Below are 21,325 nucleotides of genomic sequence, written 5' to 3' on the forward strand. Positions count from 1 at the left end.
AGTTTCTTTGACCCGCAGTGACCAAACCTTCAACCACAACTGAGCTTATTCTGCTCTTGCTTTTTGCTGGTTAGCTTAGCAGATAGCTAACATGATATAATCCTTGATGAAAAAAGAGTCCCAAGCGTCTGGAGTGTAGTTTAGGCCTTTTTAGTGAAGGATCAATCGTATATTTTGTAAAACTGTGTATAAAAACACATAAACAAACATTTTACATTCAGCATATATCTATATGCAACATACATGTCTACATAGCTATATAAACCAATATAGAAGTCTGCTATGTAACCTATTTAGCATCCAAACCAACAAAATGCTGCCAGTAATTAGCTTTCAACAATAGGCACAAATATCTTACTAAAGCAGTCTTAAACTGAAAATGCACAAATAATGTGTCACAATATACATATGCATGTTGCATTCACTTACAGGTTTAGACCTTCAAAGTCTTCAAAGTTGAAAAGAAAGCTTAAAGCCTGCAGTAAGGGCTGTTTGTTTGACATCTGCTCCCATACTGCTCTCATACTGCTCTCTGAAATAGTGTTGTGTCGTTCGCGAACGATTTGTTCGAACGAACAAATCTTTTGAGTGAACGTACTGAACCGAATCACTTCATGAACTGATTTGTTCCTTTCTCAGTTCAGTTGAGCTCCGCCGCGACCATCTGTGACTCACTGAACCCTCGACGTCGGCGAACGACGCAGCCAGCTACTCATCATGGTGGCGGGGAGAGGGACTGAGCGAACGATTTGTTCACCGCGGATTAACGACATGAATCACTCAGTGAACGACAACGCTCTCGCTCTCTGCTCTGCTTGCCCCAATGCCGCGAGTGATTCTCCTCCCGTCGCGGGGATATGTTTCATGCCATTGGCATCCGTTCTCCATTCATTCTCCAAGCTAACGGCTAATGTTGACTCAAGCTACATGAAAACTAACACACACACGCGCCCCGTCCCCATTATCTCAACACATAAAGTTATGAGAGTAGAGGAGACAGAAAGAAACTCAGTGCAGGCAGGGCAAGGCTGAGCAGCAGCGACGCGAGGAGGAGGGGCGGGGGGTAAAGTGTAGGGCAGGCTGTTTTGAGAAGATTTAAAATAAAGATAATAACTAATGTATGTACACATACATAGGCTATTATTTACACAGTTATTGTAACAAAAATAAATTTCTCCTTGGGGATCAATTCTGATTCATATTATTATTATTATTATTATTATTATTATTATTATTATTATTATTGTCCCTTCTACTTATTTTGAAGGTATTTATTTTCTTTTTGTTTGCATATTTAAGTTTACATTTTCTTTGCTACAGAACATTTAGTTTTTATGTTGGCATTTGTTAAGGGTTTCTTAATTTAATATTTGTTTTTGCACTAAACAAACGAGGCCTATTTATTTAACTGTTGATTGCAAGCATTTTAGTAGGCTATTACTATTTTTTTTATTTCCCACTTTTATTTATTTCTTATTTTCATTTCAGTGCAATAAAACATATTTAACAACCAAGACATTTAGTCACACTTTGTTTATTGGACAGGCCGGAAACGCACACACAGTGTTTTTAAAAGTAATCAATCAATCAAAAGTAACAGAATCTCTACTACAGCTGCAATGTCTGTTTGCGAACGTCAAGGGGAGTCTGTCAGGGCAGAGAGCGATTCACATCTGTCGCCCTCTGGCCCACAGAACTGTAGCTGAGTGATTCAGGTTCGCTTCACGAACCTACAAGAACTGACTGGTTGTCGTTCGCGAACGTGATTCAGGTTTGCGCTGCGCTCACTCACTCATTCAGAATCAGGACTCGCGAACCTACTGACACAAAGAACTGACTGTGTCGCGGAGGAGGACGTCACATTGAGGCTCTCGTTCAGTCACTGTGCGCGTCGTTTATTGGGTGCTGAGGGCTTGTGTCGTTCGCGAACTGACACACACCGAGATCTGCCGCTGGGGAAGCTGTTACTGACTGACTCATGATTCGCCGACCTGCACACAGAACTGCTGCTGCAGAAGTGATTCAGGTTCACGTAATGAACTGTGCTGACTGTGGCGCTGTGTCAGTCACTCACTGCCTGGTGTACTGCATGCACAGAGCTGTGTAGGGACTCGCGTTCACCCTATTTGCTGCTTCTCCCGCAAATGTCTGCACTGTACTGTACTACGCACCCCCCCCCCCCCCTCTTTTTTTTTGGGGGGGGGGGGAATTCTGTGAACAAATTTTTTGAACGACTCAATTTAAGGAACTGATTCTAATGATTCAGTACAGTCAAAAGAACTGCCGATCCCATCACTACTCTGAAACACACACACACCAAGCTGGCTACTGCAAGACAGGAGGGTCAAAATAGAACACAAACTGCAAAACTGATTTCCACCACTAGGTGTCTTAGAAAATAACATTGTGGGGAGAGCTCAATATGAAACATTTTTACTCTACAGAAACCATGCATCGACAGCTATTCACACAGCGGCTTCAAGCCTGATGTCATCAATGGAAACATTGAGTTCAAAAACATCCACTTTAACTACCCATCAAGGCCAGATGTCAAAGTAAGCTCCTCAGTGACACTGTTTATCCAACACATAACTTCGCTTAGTAGGCCTAAATTACTATCATAACTTTCGTCATCTGCAGGTATTAAACAACTTGTCCTTGAGCGTGAAAAATGGACGAACCATGGCTTTAGTAGGAAGTAGTGGCTGTGGAAAAAGTACAACTATCCAGCTATTGCAGAGGTTTTACGATCCTATGGAGGGATCTGTATGTCCACATTTGTAAAGCTTTAAAGACACATTTATTTGCAATAAATGGACGCAAAAGGCATTAACTATATCTTTACATTCCTCTCTGTAGATATTCATTGATGACCATGACATCCGTTCTCTCAACGTCCGCTACCTGCGAGAGAAGATTGGAGTGGTGAGTCAAGAGCCCGTACTTTTTGCCACCACGATCACAGAGAACATTCGATACGGACGAAGTGATGTGACGCAGCCGGAGATAGAGCAAGCTGCCAAGGAGGCCAATGCTTACAACTTCATAATGAACCTTCCTGATGTACGACTTTATTTATGACTTATAAACATATTTGACTGACACTTTCCAATGATAAGACTGTTTTCCTTGAGCAGAAATTTGAGACACTGGTTGGGGATCGAGGGACTCAGATGAGTGGAGGACAGAAGCAGAGAATCGCAATTGCTCGAGCACTTGTCCGTAACCCCAAAATCCTTCTGCTGGATGAAGCAACATCTGCTCTTGATGCAGAGAGTGAGACTGTAGTACAATCTGCACTGGACAAGGTACAACAGACCCTTCACTAGCCCTTTACATTACTTTGACCTTTAGGTGCCAAATGCTTGTCTTCCCGGGTCTTCCCCAAAACTGATTTTGGTTACCCTTTGTATATTTTTGTTCACAATTCGCACAGTTGATTTTGGGACGTGATATTGCCCATTATTTTGAGAAGGACAAATAGCTCTTTAAGTCGCCTTTATTATTTTGGTTTGGCGTACTACGAGGTGTGTCATAAAAGTTCCAGGACTGTTGATGTTCTATGATGTGAGACGCATCGTGCGGCATTTGCCTTCAGTGTGCGAGAGGAGGCGAGAGTTGTGGCAGGACAACTGGTGGCTGCTTCACTATGACAAAATGCCCTGAGCATCCGACACATTGTAATGCTGGAGCAACTTCCCTACTCACCTGACTTTGCTCTGTGTGATTCCTCTCTCTCTTTCCGAAGTTCAAAGGTTTTGTAAAGGGGACAATATCAAGATGGCCATGACAGCGAGGACTGGGAAGAAACATTCAAGGAATGCATGAAGCCGTAGCATAGGCTAGGAAAGTGTGTTACGTTTCGATAGGATTACAGAGAGGAAAACTTCTGAAAGATATCTTTTGTGACACCAGTCATGGAACTTTTCTGACCAGCCTTGTCAACCAATACTTATTTCGCATGGCTATCCTATTCAGTGTTTATAGAGTAATCTGTAATGTTGACATCAGTGGCGTGCGGTGAGGTTCATGACTGCTGAGGCACTGCATCATCACAGTCAGATTTACAAACATATGAACCCTAAAGAGTATCTTATTCACCATGTGATTGGCAGCAGTTAACGGGTTGTGTTTAAAAGCTCATACCAGCATTCTTCCCTGCTTGGCACTCAGCATCAAGGGTTGGAATTGGGGGTTAAATCACCAAAAATTATTCCCAGGCACGGCGCCGCTGCTGCCCACTGCTCCCCTCACCTCCCAGGGGGTGAACAAGGGATGGGTCAAATGCAGAGGACACATTTCACCACACCTAGTGTGTGTGTGACAATCATTGGTACTTTAATTTAACTTTACACTTACAAACTGTAGCATGCACACAAAAAAGCACATTTAATAAAAAAAAAACGTTATAATGGTCTTACCTTTACTTATAAGTGCGGGAGCAGTGGTGTTTATGTTGGAAGAGTTGTGAATGAATGAAATATGAAATCCGCGCTGCCGTCTGCAGGTGTACCTAATGTTGTGTCCCTGTTCACGGCTCCTCCGGCGCGCCGCGCGAGCATTGTTGTTTTTGCACTTTTTGGCTTCTTGTTAAGTGACTTTTTTTGGGTGGATTCGGTCTTGCACGTGGAGGGTTTGGGTGTGGGCTTTGGTTGGTGTGGCCGCGGCGCTCCCGTCGGGGGTGCGTTCTGCGGCGGAGGTGCTTGGCACCAGGAGGCGGGGTTTTGAGACGAGCCTCCAGTTTTATGATCGCTCAGCACAAGAAATACGTTACACACATACAGATGTTGACAAAATACACTGTACATTATATACCTCAGCTAACTAAACTATGGAAATGTATAATATAATTCATATAGCAATACGGCCTCACTGCACAGCAGGCCAGCAGTTAGCCGAGTCATTGCACACAATCCATGTTGAGGCACAAATCAGTGACGTGCCTCAACTGGCTGCTGATCACCGCACCGTCTCTTCTCAGTATTTGAACGGCAAATGTGAAAATAAAAATACAAATAATCTAAAACTGGTGAAGTTAAATGGAAAATAACTTTAGTATAATCACTGGATACATATAACAATTTAATTAATTTTTTTTCTTTTTACTTTTTTTTTTCTTTCCATGATGGCAGGTGAGGCCGTGCCTCGCCTGCCTCTAGTGACGGCACGCCACTGGTTGACATTCTCAAATGTTTGGGTTATACATGTACACTACTGTCATTAAAACAAAGGGCCAAAATAGCTCATTTTTTCCCCCAAATTTGGCAAAAAACAGTGTTGTGTAAATGGTCACATACAGAAAACAGCTGGAGATGTTGATGTAAAGCACTTTAGATGTATTTAGTAGGGACAACTAAGGTTGTTGGACTTACAGGATAGACTAAAAAAGGTACACCACCTGTTTTGTATCGATTAGCAAAATCCCAACCCTAAGTGACAAAAACAACAGTAATGTGTCATGAGCTAATTCATATATTATTGTTATAATATATAAACTTCTCTTCAGGTCAGACTGGGTCGGACCACAATAATTGTGGCCCATCGTCTCTCAACTATCAGAAACGCTGATATCATCGCTGGCTTACAAAACGGGGAGGTTGTTGAGTTTGGGACTCATAGCGAGCTAATGGAAAAACAGGGTGTCTACCACAATCTCGTCACCATGCAGGTAACTCTTTAACACAACTTTGGGGGACATTTATTTATCACCAGAAAGATCAACCTTGTGGTTTCTTCGCATTTCCACCCTGCAGACCTTTGAAGAAGCCAAAGGTGAACAGCAAGATGAAAATCAGGAAGAAAAGAACCCAGAATCAAAAACGAGTCCCGACTCCCCTCAATTCAGGAGGAGGTGTACAAAAAGTTCCTTCACTGGTTCAGAGGGAAAGAAAGAAGAGAAAGAAAAACTGGTGGATGCCAAAGACGAGGAGGTGCGATTGCTGCCTTATATCCGATGATCCATCTGAACAGGATTCAGATTTTTCTGCTTCTTTCTGCAGGATGAAAAAGTTCCACCCGTGTCGTTCCTCAAAGTGATGCGTTTTAATCTTCCCGAGTGGCCTTACATTCTAGTCGGGACCATCTGTGCTATGATCAACGGAGCGATGCAGCCTCTGTTTGCAGTCCTCTTCTCCAAGATCATCACCGTAGGTTTTTGTAATGTTCATTTAAGTTTTTTGAGAAATCAATCTGCTTTCTTTTTCAAATTTTTAGGTGTTTGCCGAGCCTGATGTGGAAGTCATTCGACAGAGATCTCTATTCTTCTCCCTCATGTTCGCTGCTATTGGAGGCATATCTTTTTTTTCCATGTTTTTTCAGGTATGAATAGCAACATTCACACACATTCTTGAGATAGTGTTTGTTGATGTGTTAAATGGAGCTATTTGTCCGATTGAAAGTTTCTGTTATGACAGCCTGCCAAAATATGTCAGTATTGCTCAGCGTGCTCTGATCTGTCACTTTATTCAGGGTTTCTGTTTTGGTAAATCTGGAGAGATCCTCACGATGAAACTGAGACTTTCGGCTTTCAAATCCATGCTGAGGCAGGTAAGTAACAAGGGTTTACTCAATGGACATTTATCTATGAAAGTACTGCGACTAACATGCCACTAGATTTACGAGTATTTTTAGTGTTGGTTGAAGTAATATTTGTAACAGGTGCCATTTAAACAATAAAGAATTATAATATATTACATGAGTTGGAAAAAATGCGCCTCTTGTCGTAGTCAAACTTTAAATCGAGTGCAGTCGGTTTTTATTTTATTATTGACTTTCAGCTCATTCAAATCGATCAACATATCAAAACCTTGAAAAACAATATCAAGGTGCTGGAATGATCCATATAATGATCGACATGTAAGACTTTCCAATGATTGCATGGACAATGACTGACTGTGCGGGAAGGCGGGACTTAAACAGAAACACAAGTCACAGCTCAGCTGAAGATTGCAAGCAGATAAATTCAATAAATCAGATTTTATAACTGTTTTGTTTTCTGTTAGGACCTTGGATGGTTTGATGACCACAAGAACAGTGTTGGAGCGCTCACAACAAGGCTTGCCACAGATGCTGCTCAAGTACAAGGGGTAAGTAAGGCACGTCACTCACCTGAGCACTGACACACACATCCTTGAAGCAAACTTTTTGGACTCTGCTCAGGCTACAGGAGCACGTCTGGCTACTGTGGTCCAAAATATTGCCAACATGGGCACCGGTCTGATTCTGGCCTTTGTATATGGCTGGGAGCTGAGCCTGCTCATCCTGTCGGTGGTGCCGGTTATGGCGGTGGCTGGAGCTGTGCAGATGCAGCTGCTCTCTGGGCAAGCTACCGAGGACAAGAAGGAGCTGGAGAAGGCAGGAAAGGTGCGATTTTGTTGTGGGATGGTTTGTTTGTGAAATGAAAAAAATTTACCATTTCAAAGTGTTGTTTAGTAAATGTTACCTCGAAAGAAAAGTATTATAGTGTTCACTACACCAGTGATACTTTGTTTACAGCAGAATGTAGTTTTTATAGACAAGCTAAATAACGAAAGAACTTCCATCCATCCATCCATCCATTTTCTACCGCTTGTCCCTTTTGGGGTCGCGGGGGGTGCTGGAGCCTATCTTAGCTGCATTCGGGCGGAAGGCGGGGTACACCCTGGACAAGTCGCGACCTCAACACAGGGCCAACACAGATAGACAGACAACATTCACACTCACATTCACACACTAGGGCCAATTTAGTGTTGCCAATCAACCTATCCCCAGGTGCATGTTTTTGGAGGTGGGAGGAAGCCGGAGTACCCGGAGGGAACCCACGCAGTCACGGGGAGAACATGCAAACTCCAAACAGAAAGATCCAGAGCCCGGGATTGAACTCAGGACTACTCAGGACCTTCGTATTGTGAGGCACATGCACTAACCCCTGTACCACCGTGCTGCCCACGAAAGAACTTAAAGAAGAAAAAAAGTTGTATATATATACTCCCACAAAACAATAAAAAAAAGAAGCAAAACCGTGGCCCTAAAAGTTAAAGTTAAAGTACCAATGATTGTCACACACACACTAGGTGTGGTGAAATATGTCCTCTGCATTCGACCCATCCCCTTCTTCACCCCCTGGGAGGTGAGGGGAGCAGTGGGCAGCAGCAGTGGCGATTTAACCCCCAATTCCAACCCTTGATGCTGAGTGCCAAGCAGGGAGGTAAAAACCAAGGTACGGACCGTAGTGTGGGTTACAATGCTGCACCTCAACACAACCATAAATATTGCACAAAATGACTGAACATGCAGCTGAAGGCAGCCAAAAAAAATGTTAACTGTGACTATGTAGGGCCCACGGTTGTACAGTATACCGGTACTAATTAAGTACCGCGGTACTAATTAATCATAATTGGTACTATACTGCCTCTAAAAAATACCGGTTCCCTTTTTTTTTTTTTTATGGGCATGACGGCGCACCGTTGTCACATTGTGACATTGCTGGTTTTACAAGCAGAGGAGCATGTCTGGCAACACACACGCACAGAGTACTTAAAAGCAGACAGTGTGAAGACAGAAAGGGAAGAATGGATGCATTTTAGCTTAAAAACTAACAATAAAGGTTAAGCTACAATACTGAAACGCCGCTCAGCAAGAGGTACTATAAAACATGGCTAGATAGCTAGTGGCTAGCTATAAACACTGAAGCGTTGCCCTGCAAGTGGTCTTTTCAAACATAGCTTGCTAATAGCTAGCTAGCAGCTAACGTCCCTCTGTAGTGTTTTAGCTACTTCTAAATCACTAATCTTCGCCTCCATGGCGACAAATAAAGTAAATGTCTTACAAGTATCATCTCTGCAGGACGAGGTATAGCTAAACATGCTTCACCACACACCGAAGGAGGATACAATAGCTCACCGGCGTCACTGTAACAAAAGCTAGTGCTCTTCAATGTAAACAAATGCCAGGGATGGATCTACACCTGACATCCACTGTAATGAAAATTTGAGCGTAATAGATCTTTTGTGTATATAGTAAAAGTTTTAGATTTTTTAGTAGCTGGACGAAGTGGCTGGGGTAGGGAAGTCTGGGCTTCCCTGCTTAGGCTGCTGCCCCCGCGACCCGACCTCGGATAAGCGGAAGAAGATGGATGGATGGATAGTTTAACTCAAATAAGTCGCTCCTGAGTATAAGTCGCACCCCCCGGCCAGACTGTGAAAAAAAATGCGACTTATAGTCCGAAAAATACGGTAAGTGCGTTGTACAGTTTAATGGCTATGGGTAGAAGGGACCTGCGGCAGCGCACCTTTTTACAAAAGTACACTGTGGATGTAACAGTCTAATGCTGAAAGAGCTACCGTATTTTTTGGACTATAAGTCACAGTTTTTTTCATAGTTTGGCCAGGGGGTGCGACTTATACTCAGGAGCGACTTATGTGTGAAATTATTAACACATTACCGTAAAATATCAAATAATATTATTTAGCTCATTCACGTAAGAGACTAGATAATATGTTACGTTAACATACCCGGCACATTCTCAGTTGGTTATTTATGCGTCATATAACGTACACTTATTCAGCCTGTTGTTCACTAATCTTTATTTATTTTAAATTGCCTTTCAAATGTCTATTCTTGGTGTTGGGTTTTATCCAATACATTTCCCCAAAAAATGTGACTTACACTCCAGTGCGACTTATATATGTTTTTTTCCTTCTTTATTATGCATTTTCGGCCGGTGCGACTTATACTCCGAAAAATACGGTAATCAGGGCCTCCACAGTGTTGTGCATGGGGTGAGAGGGATTGGACATTATGGATGTCAACTTTGTCATTATTCTTCTGTCAGGCACCTCCTCAATGCTATCTGGTGGGCAGCCGAGGAAGGAGTCAGCTCTCTTGATCAGTTTTATTAAGTCTGTTCTTGTCTCTGGCTGTGCCCCCACCCCAGCAAATGACAGCATAGAACACCGCAGAAGCCACCACAATGTCGTAAAAGGTGCGCAGCAGTAACCCACACACCCTGAAGGACCTCAGTCTCATTAAGAGATGTAGGCGACTTTGATCTTTCTTGTACACAGCGTTTAAATCTACTATTTTATTAGGATGTTGAACTAATCTTTTGTTTATTTATCTTTAACTGCAGGCTAAAAACAATATAAAAAACGTGATTTTAAATCGAGATTGGAAGTTACAAATTTTTTTTTCCTAACAATTTGTTTGCCAGTCCTATTCTGGCTACTGCGTTTGTTTCAGAACTTTTTGGCTTGGCTTGTTTGAACATTGTGGTTTATTGCCCAAGGCCACTGAACTCTGGAGAAGTGGCAATACATTCAAATGATTGATTGGTCATCTGCCCTACCGGAACAACTGCTTTAGTGGATAACTGATAATGTTATGGCGCAAGACTTAGGTTTCACATGATGTGCTTTATTCAGGGCTTTTAAGACAACATGGCACGGCGTGGCGAAGCTGGTAGAGTGGCTGTACCAGCAATCGGAGTGTTGCTGGTTACTGGGGTTCAATTCCCACCTTCTACCTTCCTAGTCACGTCCATTGTGTCCTTGGACAAGACACTTCACCCTTTGCCTCTGATGGCTGCTGGTAGCGCCTTGCATGGCAGCTCCCGCCATCAGTGTGTGAATGTGTGTGTGAATGGGTAAATGTGGAAATACTGTCAAAGCGCTTTGAGTACCTTGAAGGTAGAAAAGCGCTATACAAGTACAACCCATTTATCATTTATTTAACATTAACGTCTGACTACTCAACCAAAGTTCACTGTCTTTCCAAACTGACATTTTTTATGGTCTGTCTTATCAGATTGCTACAGAAGCCATCGACAATATTCGCACTGTCGCATCTCTGACCAGAGAACCCGAGTTTGAGTCTCTGTATCATGAAAACCTCATCGTTCCATTCAAGTATAAAAAATCTTTGGTCCAGTGTTGGAAATTTGAAAGAGAAATGTCTTGATAGTTACTGTAGGTCTCTCTTTGCAGAAACTCCCAGAAAAAGGCCCATGTGTACGGCTTTACCTTTGCATTTACCCAGGCCGTGATCTACTTTGCTTATGCAGGATGTTTCCGGTTTGGAGCTTGGCTCATTGACAATGACAGAATGAACGTGGAAGGAGTTTTCTTGTGAGTCAACTTCCAATCAACTTTCTTTTGATGTTGTTGGCAAAAGGCAACTATCAAGAGTTGATCTAAGCCAAAATGCTCAATTTCTATATTTAGCTGTTAATCATTTACTACAAGTTCAAAAGGCCTTTTTGGGCAATTGTAGATGTGAGTGGGTTATAAACCAAGAACTGTAACACATGCATAAACATATTGTTTTGGAGAGGGTGTGTATTAATGTTCATCAAATAACGCTGCCATATAATTACTAAGTCTCAGCAAACATTGTGTCTCAGGGTGATTTCAGCAGTTCTGTATGGAGCCATGGCTCTCGGAGAAGCCAATTCTTTCGCTCCTAACTATGCAAAAGCCAAAATGTCTGCTGCACACATCATGATGCTCCTGAACAGAGAGCCTGTCGTTGATAATCTTTCAGAACAGGGAGAGTCGCTGGTATAACACCTTACTTTACCTTTCCGTTTACTTACAGACTTAAGTCTTCCTTCTTGACTTTGTTGTCTTTTAAAACCTCAGGATAAATTTGATGGTAACGTGCAATTCGAGGGTGTAAAGTTTAACTACCCTTCACGCCCTGATGTACCCGTCCTCCGAGGGCTGAATCTGAAGGTGAGCAAAGGAGAGACACTTGCCCTGGTAGGAAGCAGTGGCTGTGGAAAAAGCACAACCATCCAACTTCTGGAGAGGTTTTACGACACCATGAATGGATCAGTGGTGAGTAAATAAATACACACCCAACAGTTTATACCACACATGCCTCTTCACCTACTGTCTCCTAGTCCACAGTCAGTGTTTTTTAGCTGCAATGATAAAACCACAATACTTAAATTCATCCTAATAAAGTTAATATTGCTGTCGCTAAAAGACAAAACGGGATTACTATTACTTTTACTTGCTGCATTTGTCTCCATTTCAAGGCCTCTGTGGGAACAAATCAGAGTTCTCAAGTCTGCCTGCCACAATTAACAGATTTATAGACTGAATGTTTGTCATTTCTTATTAGTTTGAACTTAGGCCTTGCTTCAAAGTTTTCATGGTTTTTCAGCATCTGTTCGTGTGGTTGTTCATGTTCGCCCAAATTTGCCTAAATTATCGTATCCTGTGCCGGTCAAAACAATGAATCACACACATTAGTGACTCAGTCTTTGTGCCTTTTTTTCACGACGACAAAATAAACCACCACGGGTCAAAGAATACTGTAGAAAAACTATACAGTTCAAGAAAGAACTCGTAGCAAAATACAAAGGTGGCGTCCACTTACTTGGCTGTACACTCCCCTTCTCCCTCTCCACTCATCGCTGTCTTCGCCAACAACTTCAATAAATGTAAGTGGTGTTTAATGTTAAAAGGCCCTTTGGGTACATCTGTACCATATATGGATAATCCACTGACGTCACAACGGCAAAAAATTCACAAAAGAAGCAATTTCCAAATAGCTTGTTTGGCGTTGTAGGAAGGAAGGAAGTATATTTGATAAATATCTCTGCAATGCCTCCTAGGTATGTGGGCTTGTATAAAGCCTCAGGGAGTTCAACGCCCCTGCCTTACGTAATTCCGGGTCACCCTTGGGCAAGGTGTAGCACCCGAATGCCCCCCCATCAGGTTTACGATAACCCTCATGAAACAAACTAAGAGAAGATGCGTTACCTGGCCCAGAGGAAGCCCGGGGCCCGGCCACCAGGGCTCGTCAGCGAGCCCTGGTGGCCTAGCCAGCTAGCGGGCTAGCCATGGAGCCCGGCCGGGCACAGCCCGCAGAAGCTCAGTGGACACACCATCCTCTCCGCCACGTGGGCCCACCACCCGCGGTCGGAACCAGTGGGATCAGGTGCGCTGCCAAGTGGATGGCAGTGAAAGTGGAGGCTCCAGACGGACCAATTCGGGGCAGCAAAGGCTGACTTTTGGGACGTGGAACGTCTCTACGCTGGTGGGGAAGGAGCCTGAGCTAGTGCGAGAGGTGGAGCGCTACCGGTTGGATCTGGTGGGGCTTACCTCTACGCATAGCAAGGGCTCTGAAACCACACTCCTGGACAAGGGATGGACCTTGTTCACTTCTGGAGTTGCTCAGGGTGTGAGGGCCCAGGCAGGTGTGGGGATACTCACGAGTCCCCGGCTGAGTGCCTGTACGTTGGAGTTCACCCCAGTGGACAAGAGGGTCGCCTCCCTTCGCCTTAGGGTTGGAGGGGGGAAAACTCTGACTGTTGTTTGTGCGTACGCACCAAACAAGAGTTTAGACTATTCGGCCTTCTTAGATAACTTGCATGGAGTCGTGTATGGGGCGCCGGCTGGGGATTCTATAGTCTTGCTGTGGGACTTAAACGCACACGTGGGCAATGACAGTGATACGTGTACTGGCGTGATTGGAAGGAACGGTCACCCTGATCTGAACATGAGTGGTGAATTGTTATTGGACTTCTGTGCTAGTCATGGACTTGCGATAACAAACACCATGTTCAAGCATAGGGATGCTCATAGGTGTACCTGGTACCAGAGCACCCTAGGCCAAAGATCAATGATCGATTTTGTAATTGTATCAGCTGATCTGAGGCCGTATGTTTTGGACACTCGGGTGAAGAGAGGGGCTGAACTGTCAACTGATCACCATCTGGTGGTGAGTTGGGTCAGATGGCGGGGGAACCTGTGGACAGACCTGGCAATCCCAAGCGTTTAGTGCAGGTGAACTGGGAACGTTTGGAGGCGTCCTCTGTCCGGTAGGACTTCAACTCCCACCTCCGGCAGGGCTTCTCTGCCATCCCTGTGGAGGTTGGGGACATTGAACAGGAATGGGCAATGTTCAAAGCCTCTATTGCTAAAGCTGCAGCTGCGAGCTGTGGCCAGAAGGTCTTAGGTGCCTCAAGGGGCGGTAACTCTCGAACACCCTGGTGGACAGCGGTGGTCAGGGAAGCCGTCCGACTGAAGAAGGAGTCCTACCTGGGTATGTTATCCCAGGGGACTCCGGAGGCAGTTGCAAGGTACCGGCAGGCCCGAAGGGCAGCGGTCGTGGTTGTTGACGAGGCTAAGCAGAGGGTGTGGGAGCAGTTCAGGGAATCCATGGAGAAGGACTATCGGGCGGCACCAAAGCTGTTCTGGAAGACCATATGGCACCTCAGGAGGGGGAAGCAGGAAACCATCCAAGCTGTGTACAGCAAGGATGGGACTCTGCTGACTTCAAGTGAGGAAGTCATGGGGTGTTGGAAAGAGCACTTTAAAGAACTCCTGAACCCAACTACATCAGACAGACCCTCCGTGACAGGAGCGGAGCCTGAGGATGATGGGGGATTGACGTCAATCTCTCGGAGTGAAGTCACTGATGTAGTTAGACAACTCCACAGTGGCAAAGCTCCGGGGGTTGACGAGATCCGTCCAGAAATGCTGAAGGCTCTGGGTGTTTAGGGGCTGTCTTGGTTGATACGCCTTTTCAACATTGCGCGGAAGTCTGGGACAGTGTCGAGGGAGTGGCAGACTGGGGTGGTGGTTCCCCTATTCAAAAAGGGGGACCAGAGGATGTGTGTGCTAACTACAGGGGTATCACACTACTCAGCCTCCCTGGGAAAGTTCACGCCAAGGTACTGGAAAGGAGGGTCCGGCCAATAGTCGAACCTCAGATTCAAGAGGAGCAATGTGGATTCCGTCCTGGTCGTGGAACAACTGACCAGCTCTTTACTCTTGCGGGAATCCTGGAGAAGGCCTAGGAGTATGCCTATCCAGTCTACATGTGCTTTGTGGATTTGGAAAGGCATATGACCAGGTCCCCCGGGAGATCCTGTGGGAGGTGTTGAGGGAGTACGGGTTCGGGTAACCCTGCTGAGGGCCATCCAATATCTGTACAACCAAAGCGAGAGTTATGTTGGTGCTCGGATGTAAGTCGGATCCGTTTCCAGTGGGGGTTGGTCTCCGCCAGGGCTGCGCTCTCTCACCTATCCTGTTTGTGATTTTCATGGACAGGATTTTGTGACCATGGCGGAGAGGGTATACGTCTCGGGGGGCTAAAGGTTGCGTCACTGCTGTTTGCAGATGATGTGGTCCTGATGGCCCCTTCGGTTCGTGACCTTCAGCTCTCACTGGATCGGTTCGCAGCCGAGTGTTCAGCGGCTGGAATGAGGATCAGCATCTCCAAATATGAGGCCGTGGTTTTCAGCAGGAAACCGATGGTTTGTACAGTCCAGGTAGAGAACGAGACTCTGTCCCAAGTGGAGGAGTTTAAGTACTCAGGGTCTTGTTCACGAGTGAGGGAAAGATGGAGAAGGAAATCAGCCGGAGAATCGGAGCAGCTGGGGCAGTATTGCCGTCTCTCTGCCGCACTGTTGTGACGAAACGAGAGCATAGCCAGAAGGCAAAGCTCTCGGTCTACCGAGCTATCTACCTTCCTAATCTCACCTATGGTCATGAAGTGTGGGTCATGACCGAAAGAATAAGATCGCGGATACAAGCGGCCAAAATTAGTTTCCTCAGAAGGGTGGCTGACATCTCCCTTAGAGATAGGGTGAGAAGTTCAGTCACCCGAGAGAGAATCGGAGTAGAGCAGCTGCTCCTTCGCTTGGAAAGGAGCCAGCTTAGTTGGTTCAGGCATCTTGTGCGGATGCCTCACGAGCGTCTTCCTAGGGAGGTCCTCGTTGCACGTCCCACTGGGAGGAGACCCGCGGCAGGCCAAGAACCAGATGGGGGGGATTACATCTCCTCTCTGGCCTGGGAACGCTTCGGGATTCCCCAGGAGGAAGTTGCTAATGTTACTCTGGAGAGGGAACTCTGGGGGTCTCTGCTGGAGCTGTTGTCCCCGCGACCCGATTCCGGATAAGCGGTTGAAGATGAAGATGGCAATGCCTCCACGGTTTGATTTCAAATCTTCGGGACTTACACAGATCCCAAATACACAATAGCATATGAAAAGTTGGTTTTGCATAGTCGGGCCCCTTTTACAAAAAAAACAAAACAAATGTTTTTTTGTTTTTGAAACTTGGGACGTCCAGCTGGCCAGATTGTAGATGCTGGCAAGCCGTAGTTTGGGGGCCGCTGTTTAAAGAATTAGATGTTTTATTTTTTTCAACAGTTTACTAAAGAAAACTGAGGTGTTATTGTATTCAAATTTGAACCAATGCAGAAAATGTCTGCTTTGTAATTTTCCATCCATCCATTTTCTACTGCTTGTCCCGTTCGGGGTAAGGTTATTAAAATTAAGACTTGCAATACTTATCGCTTATCAGTGGTTCTCAACTGTTTTTATTTGCCCTCCTGTTTGAAGGAAGACAACACACACACACAAACACACACACACACACACACACACACACACACACACACACACACACACACACACCTCCCACCCAGCACCAACCATACTGTAATGTGTCAAGTATGATTCGAATTTTTATGATAGTTTTCCTTTTTTAAAAAAAATATAATTAGCTGTACAATAAATTTGGTACTTTTATAAGCACAGATCAAATTCTGTTTGTGCTACTGAGTATCGATTCATGTAAATTCAAACAGTGCCATATTTGGATATTTTTGTTGATTGTGACGTCACGTATGGTTACAGACTAAACACTGACTCAAACACTTGGCGAGGAGACAATCACTCAAGCAGCACTAAGAGCAGACTCAGCCAAACAAAGCAAGTATGTCTGATAGAAAACTCTCATACGTAAACAATTTTACATGGTGATTGCAACACCTCCAAAAATTTGGTAATGAAAACTATAATTAAGATAAGCTTGTTTGTAATTACTACAATACTTTCATTATAAATACTCGGTTGGGCACAACAAAACACTGGGCTGGCATATTCAGCTTGAAGGAGAACTGCACTTTTTTAAATTGTTTTCTATCAATCACAATTGTTATGTAAGAGAAGAACACATGTTTTTCTATTTGTTATGCATTCTAACTCATAAATAAACGGCAGCAAAAGTCTGCTAAAATAGAGGTAATGTGAGTCGCTCTATTGCAGATATAAAGCGCTTTGAAAACATCCAAAAACCTCCATCAATGTTTTATATACATGCTGCAGGTATATGCAATGTAGTAATAGGCACATTCATCGTAACATGTAATATTCACATATTGTGCTCATTTTAAGCATACGTGGCATTTTAGTTTCACAGACGCACCACAACCTTCGCTTTTCCCTTCAAAAAACACTAATACTAATGATGGCAGACTTAATAAGAGACAACAAAGACTACTTTGGGACAAATGATGATCCAGAGCCTTATACTTTGTATTCTGAAAATAAGGAGAATGAGCTAGAAGATTTAGAAGCTGACTGATAATCAGATCCAGCAAGTAGTAATATTGCTACGTGGTAAACCAAAAATACACATAAGAGCATGATAAAAGGACAGCACGGTTCTCCACAGTTCTGCATGTTCTCTCTGTGACTGTGTGGCTTCTCTCCGGGTACTCCAGCTTCCTACTGCATCAATCATAATCCTCACACAGGTAAAAAAAAACGGGAAAAAAACAAAAAACGAAACTAGTGTCAATTTGTGTCTTTCTCACCATTTTTGGGTCTAATTTGGATGTCAAAGTTTACCAACTTCTCTGTTTATGGCAACAACCTTCACCTATACAAGTGAGAGGCATGACTGATAATCTAGAATTAACTTTTCCCAACTCAGAGGCGATGCAGCAGCTCAGTATGTCAATATAGCAGCATAAGCAAGTTAGCTCTCTGTGATCACGGCGCTGTTAAAAGTAAATCCTTGGCATTAGAAAAACTATTGCAGCACATCAAGCAACTAAAATGTTTCTCCTCAACAGTAAAAAGCAGCATTAGTTCAATATTCAAGTTAATGTAGTTATTATTAAATCAGAAACTTGCCACAAAAAACCCTATGTAAAATATTTAAAAAAGCAAGAGCAGAAGCACAGACATAGTGCAGTGATTACTAACAATACATTGGGGGCAGCCACGATAGTTAGATACTTCACAGAAAAGTCATAATTTGTCATTAATTGTTGGTCCAAAGCTAAGGATTTTGGCAAAATGAGGGTAATAAGTTTAGCTTTTTTTGGTCGTTAAGCATTTTCTGATGTACATTGCTGTGGCGGGAGCATTTTAGAAACCTGTTGGTAACTAACAATGTAAGATTATAGTGGTGGAGTGCATCAAATACGGCCACAAAATTGCCGTAAAAATATCCATCCATCCATCCATTTTTCTACCACTTGTCCCGTTTGGGGTCGCGGGGGGTGCTGGAGCCTATCTCCGCTGCATTCGGGCGGAAGGCGGGGTACACCCAGGACAAGTCGCCACCTCATCGCAGGGCCAACACAGATAGACAGACAACATTCAAAGTATATATACTATTAACCGCAACAGGTAATTGTAAAAAACAAAAAAACAAACAATATTATGATTTGTACAATTTTAGAATGTGCTTGTTCTATTTTTAAACAAAGAAAACAATCTTTGAATTTATTAACGGTAAACCCCTTGAGATGCAGCATTTCGTTTTCAAGGTACTGAATTAAAAAAAACATGTTTTATTGTAAGTTTATAAGCTGGAGTATGTTAAGAACTGTAATTTGACTTATTATTTTGGTTTATTTTTGTCAGAAAAACAAACATCAGAACGACTGAATTTGCATGCAGGACACGTCCGAGGTCCCCATCATGGCGCCTTTGGTTTAGTTGGCCATACTTTCTCTATGCACGGCTCTGCCGTAGCATACACACTACTGCCATCTGAAGTCTTGGAATTGCAACTGCATGCAAAGTCTACTATATAATACTTGAAAATGAAACTCAGAAATGTAGTAAGAAAGCAAGCTATAACAACAGGACAGCACCATTCTCATAGTTAGCTCATTTTCAAATATTACATTAAAAGATGAGATATTATTATAACACAATTAACATTTATTAACTTACACAATTACTGAAGATTGGTACCGAGAATTGGTACAGTATCCTTTTATATGTGAAGAATACCCATCCCTAAGTACTAGACAACTAATTTGCAAGAATTTTGCTGCCTGAGCACCGTCTCCAAAAAAAAATTGTTTTTATCTTTGACTTTTGACACCCTTGCAATTGCATCATTGGACAGGAGGACAAATTCAGCAGTCAGTGTGAGTTCCTTTGCGATTATGTGTGGTTTGTGACTATGCAATATGCAACCTTGTAGGAAACCCTGTTTTCTTTTTATTTTATTGTTAACCAATTTAAGGCCCCGTTTACACTAGACACTAAATTAGATTTTTTTGCCAATTTAAATGCTCCAAAGTGCTTCAAATCTGATCTTTTGGCATCAGATTCATGCTACATCAGAATGTAGTCCTGAATCCGACTGAAATCAGATCTTTTTAAATGTGATTACAGTCTAAACGCAATGCGTCATGTATGTGACTTTTTTTGTCAGCTTTGGGTGAGCTACGTCACTCGTGTGCGCGGAAGTGGATATTTCATCACAACATCCGGTTTCGGTGACGAAAGTCTATTTAAGATGACCGAATTTTCGGTGCATCACTTGTCAATAGTGCGCAAATAATAGGCTATATGTAATATATGAATATATATTTTGATTCCGAAGAAATAGCAATTGTTCAAGGACCGGAAACGACGCTGTGACGCATTTGCTTACATGTGAGTTGAAAAATAAAGCTCACGTTGATACACGCTGATGTCCGTGTCTCCTCTACTCAACAGCCATTAAAAAATTGGAAACCTCCCAAATATATTACACTATATACATCCATGCATACATTATATTACTTTAATTTACTTTCTCGTAAACAAAATACTAATTTTTAAGGTGTCTCGACTTTTATTTTATTGTGTAGTAGTAACGACTTCCTCCTGGTCAACTACCTTTGTTTTCACTTTATCGCACTGCGCATGCAAGTGACGTCGAGGCAACATTGGGGCCTGTGCGCGTTTACACTGGAGTCTGATAAAAATCACATTTTACTTGCTGTGTAATTGGTCAGCTGGAAAAAACAGATTTAAAAAAATCCGATCGGGCCACTTTTGCCTGCAGTATAAACTTAGTCTAACTCTGTGAGCATGAACTGGTGAAGCCTGGTCAGATGAGAGGGGAAACATTTTTGAAGTTCTTCTCAGCACTTAGGCTGATTTGGCTTGTTTGTTTCCAAAACATTGCACGGTTTTGTTTTTTCAGAAACGCCTTCATTCTCAAAACCTATAATTGTCACCAAAGCACCGTGGATTTTTTTGTTGTACGTACCTAAAATTACTTTGAGTACTTATGACACCAAAACTCTACTTCTACCTTCTAAACTTTGGCTCTGACTTAAAAAAAAAGGCAGCAGGGATCTGGTGCCACACCCCCCCAAACCTTTGGAAAGTCTCCAAAAATGTGGCAAACATCGATAAAATAAAGGGCCCTCACCTCTCAAATTGTTGGCTTTAATGGAGACTAGGCTCTAGATCAAATACTTTCATGTTTGCGTAATACCAAGTTGTTTAGATGACGCACAACGTCTAAACAAAACATTCCTCTTTCCTGTAAACATTGTTTCAAGTCCATTGTTTAAAACTATTCCGAAAGATTTAATCGAGTGTATTTTGGCCTACCTTCAGACTTGGACCACATCACTTCCGCTTTGCTTGTGACTTTTGACTTCACTTTTGATCTTACCTTGCAGATGCTTGATTCCAGGAGTGTAAAAGAGCTGAACATCCACTGGCTGAGGTCTCAGATTGGTATTGTGTCCCAGGAGCCTGTGCTGTTTGACTGTAGCTTGGCTGAAAACATCGCCTATGGAGACAACAGTCGCACTGTAACTATGGAAGAGATTAAGGCAGCTGCTGAGGCAGCCAACATTCACAGCTTCATTGAAAACCTGCCAAAGGTCGGTAATTGTGTTTTTTGTATCAAAGAGTTGATATCCTGATTGAAGATCACTTCTAGACCTTAGTATTTTGATGTCAACTCTAATGATTAAGGCCACTATGAAAAACCTTTTTCTTCAATTTTAGGTAGATCTATTTTAAGAACTGAAAACAATAACTTTCTGCCTGACTACATCTTGGTTTTGCCTTTGTTTGCTTGAGCAGAAGTATGACACTCAGGCAGGCGATAAGGGGACCCAGCTTTCAGGGGGTCAGAAACAACGAATAGCCATAGCCCGAGCCATCCTCCGTAACCCCAAACTGTTGCTTCTGGATGAAGCCACGTCTGCACTCGACACTGAGAGCGAGAAGGTGGGCTTTTTTTCTTACCAGGGATAACAGAATAATTCTTCATCTGGTTGATTTGTGTGAT

General features: G+C 43.3%; 1 protein-coding gene across 2 annotated transcripts in view; it reads left to right on the plus strand.

Moving 5' to 3' along the window:
• The window catches only part of LOC133659914 (ATP-dependent translocase ABCB1-like), a 73,350-nt gene that overhangs the window by 49,468 nt on the left and 2,557 nt on the right, over window positions 1-21,325 (plus strand). The window contains exons 11-27 of one of the 2 annotated variants that reach the window (XM_062062770.1): window positions 2,445-2,555; window positions 2,641-2,766; window positions 2,860-3,063; window positions 3,138-3,308; window positions 5,507-5,668; window positions 5,754-5,930; window positions 6,000-6,146; window positions 6,214-6,318; window positions 6,469-6,546; window positions 7,002-7,085; window positions 7,159-7,362; window positions 10,783-10,883; window positions 10,962-11,102; window positions 11,378-11,534; window positions 11,616-11,813; window positions 20,706-20,912; window positions 21,118-21,264. In XM_062062770.1, coding sequence (XP_061918754.1) covers window positions 2,445-2,555; window positions 2,641-2,766; window positions 2,860-3,063; window positions 3,138-3,308; window positions 5,507-5,668; window positions 5,754-5,930; window positions 6,000-6,146; window positions 6,214-6,318; window positions 6,469-6,546; window positions 7,002-7,085; window positions 7,159-7,362; window positions 10,783-10,883; window positions 10,962-11,102; window positions 11,378-11,534; window positions 11,616-11,813; window positions 20,706-20,912; window positions 21,118-21,264 — 2,520 coding nt within the window. The remainder of the gene's footprint in view (window positions 1-2,444; window positions 2,556-2,640; window positions 2,767-2,859; window positions 3,064-3,137; window positions 3,309-5,506; window positions 5,669-5,753; window positions 5,931-5,999; window positions 6,147-6,213; window positions 6,319-6,468; window positions 6,547-7,001; window positions 7,086-7,158; window positions 7,363-10,782; window positions 10,884-10,961; window positions 11,103-11,377; window positions 11,535-11,615; window positions 11,814-20,705; window positions 20,913-21,117; window positions 21,265-21,325) is intronic. The other variant, XM_062062771.1, reaches the window with a different exon arrangement.

The sequence above is a fragment of the Entelurus aequoreus genome, linkage group LG11 (assembly GCF_033978785.1).
Source record: "Entelurus aequoreus isolate RoL-2023_Sb linkage group LG11, RoL_Eaeq_v1.1, whole genome shotgun sequence".
Classification (NCBI taxonomy): domain Eukaryota; kingdom Metazoa; phylum Chordata; class Actinopteri; order Syngnathiformes; family Syngnathidae; genus Entelurus; species Entelurus aequoreus.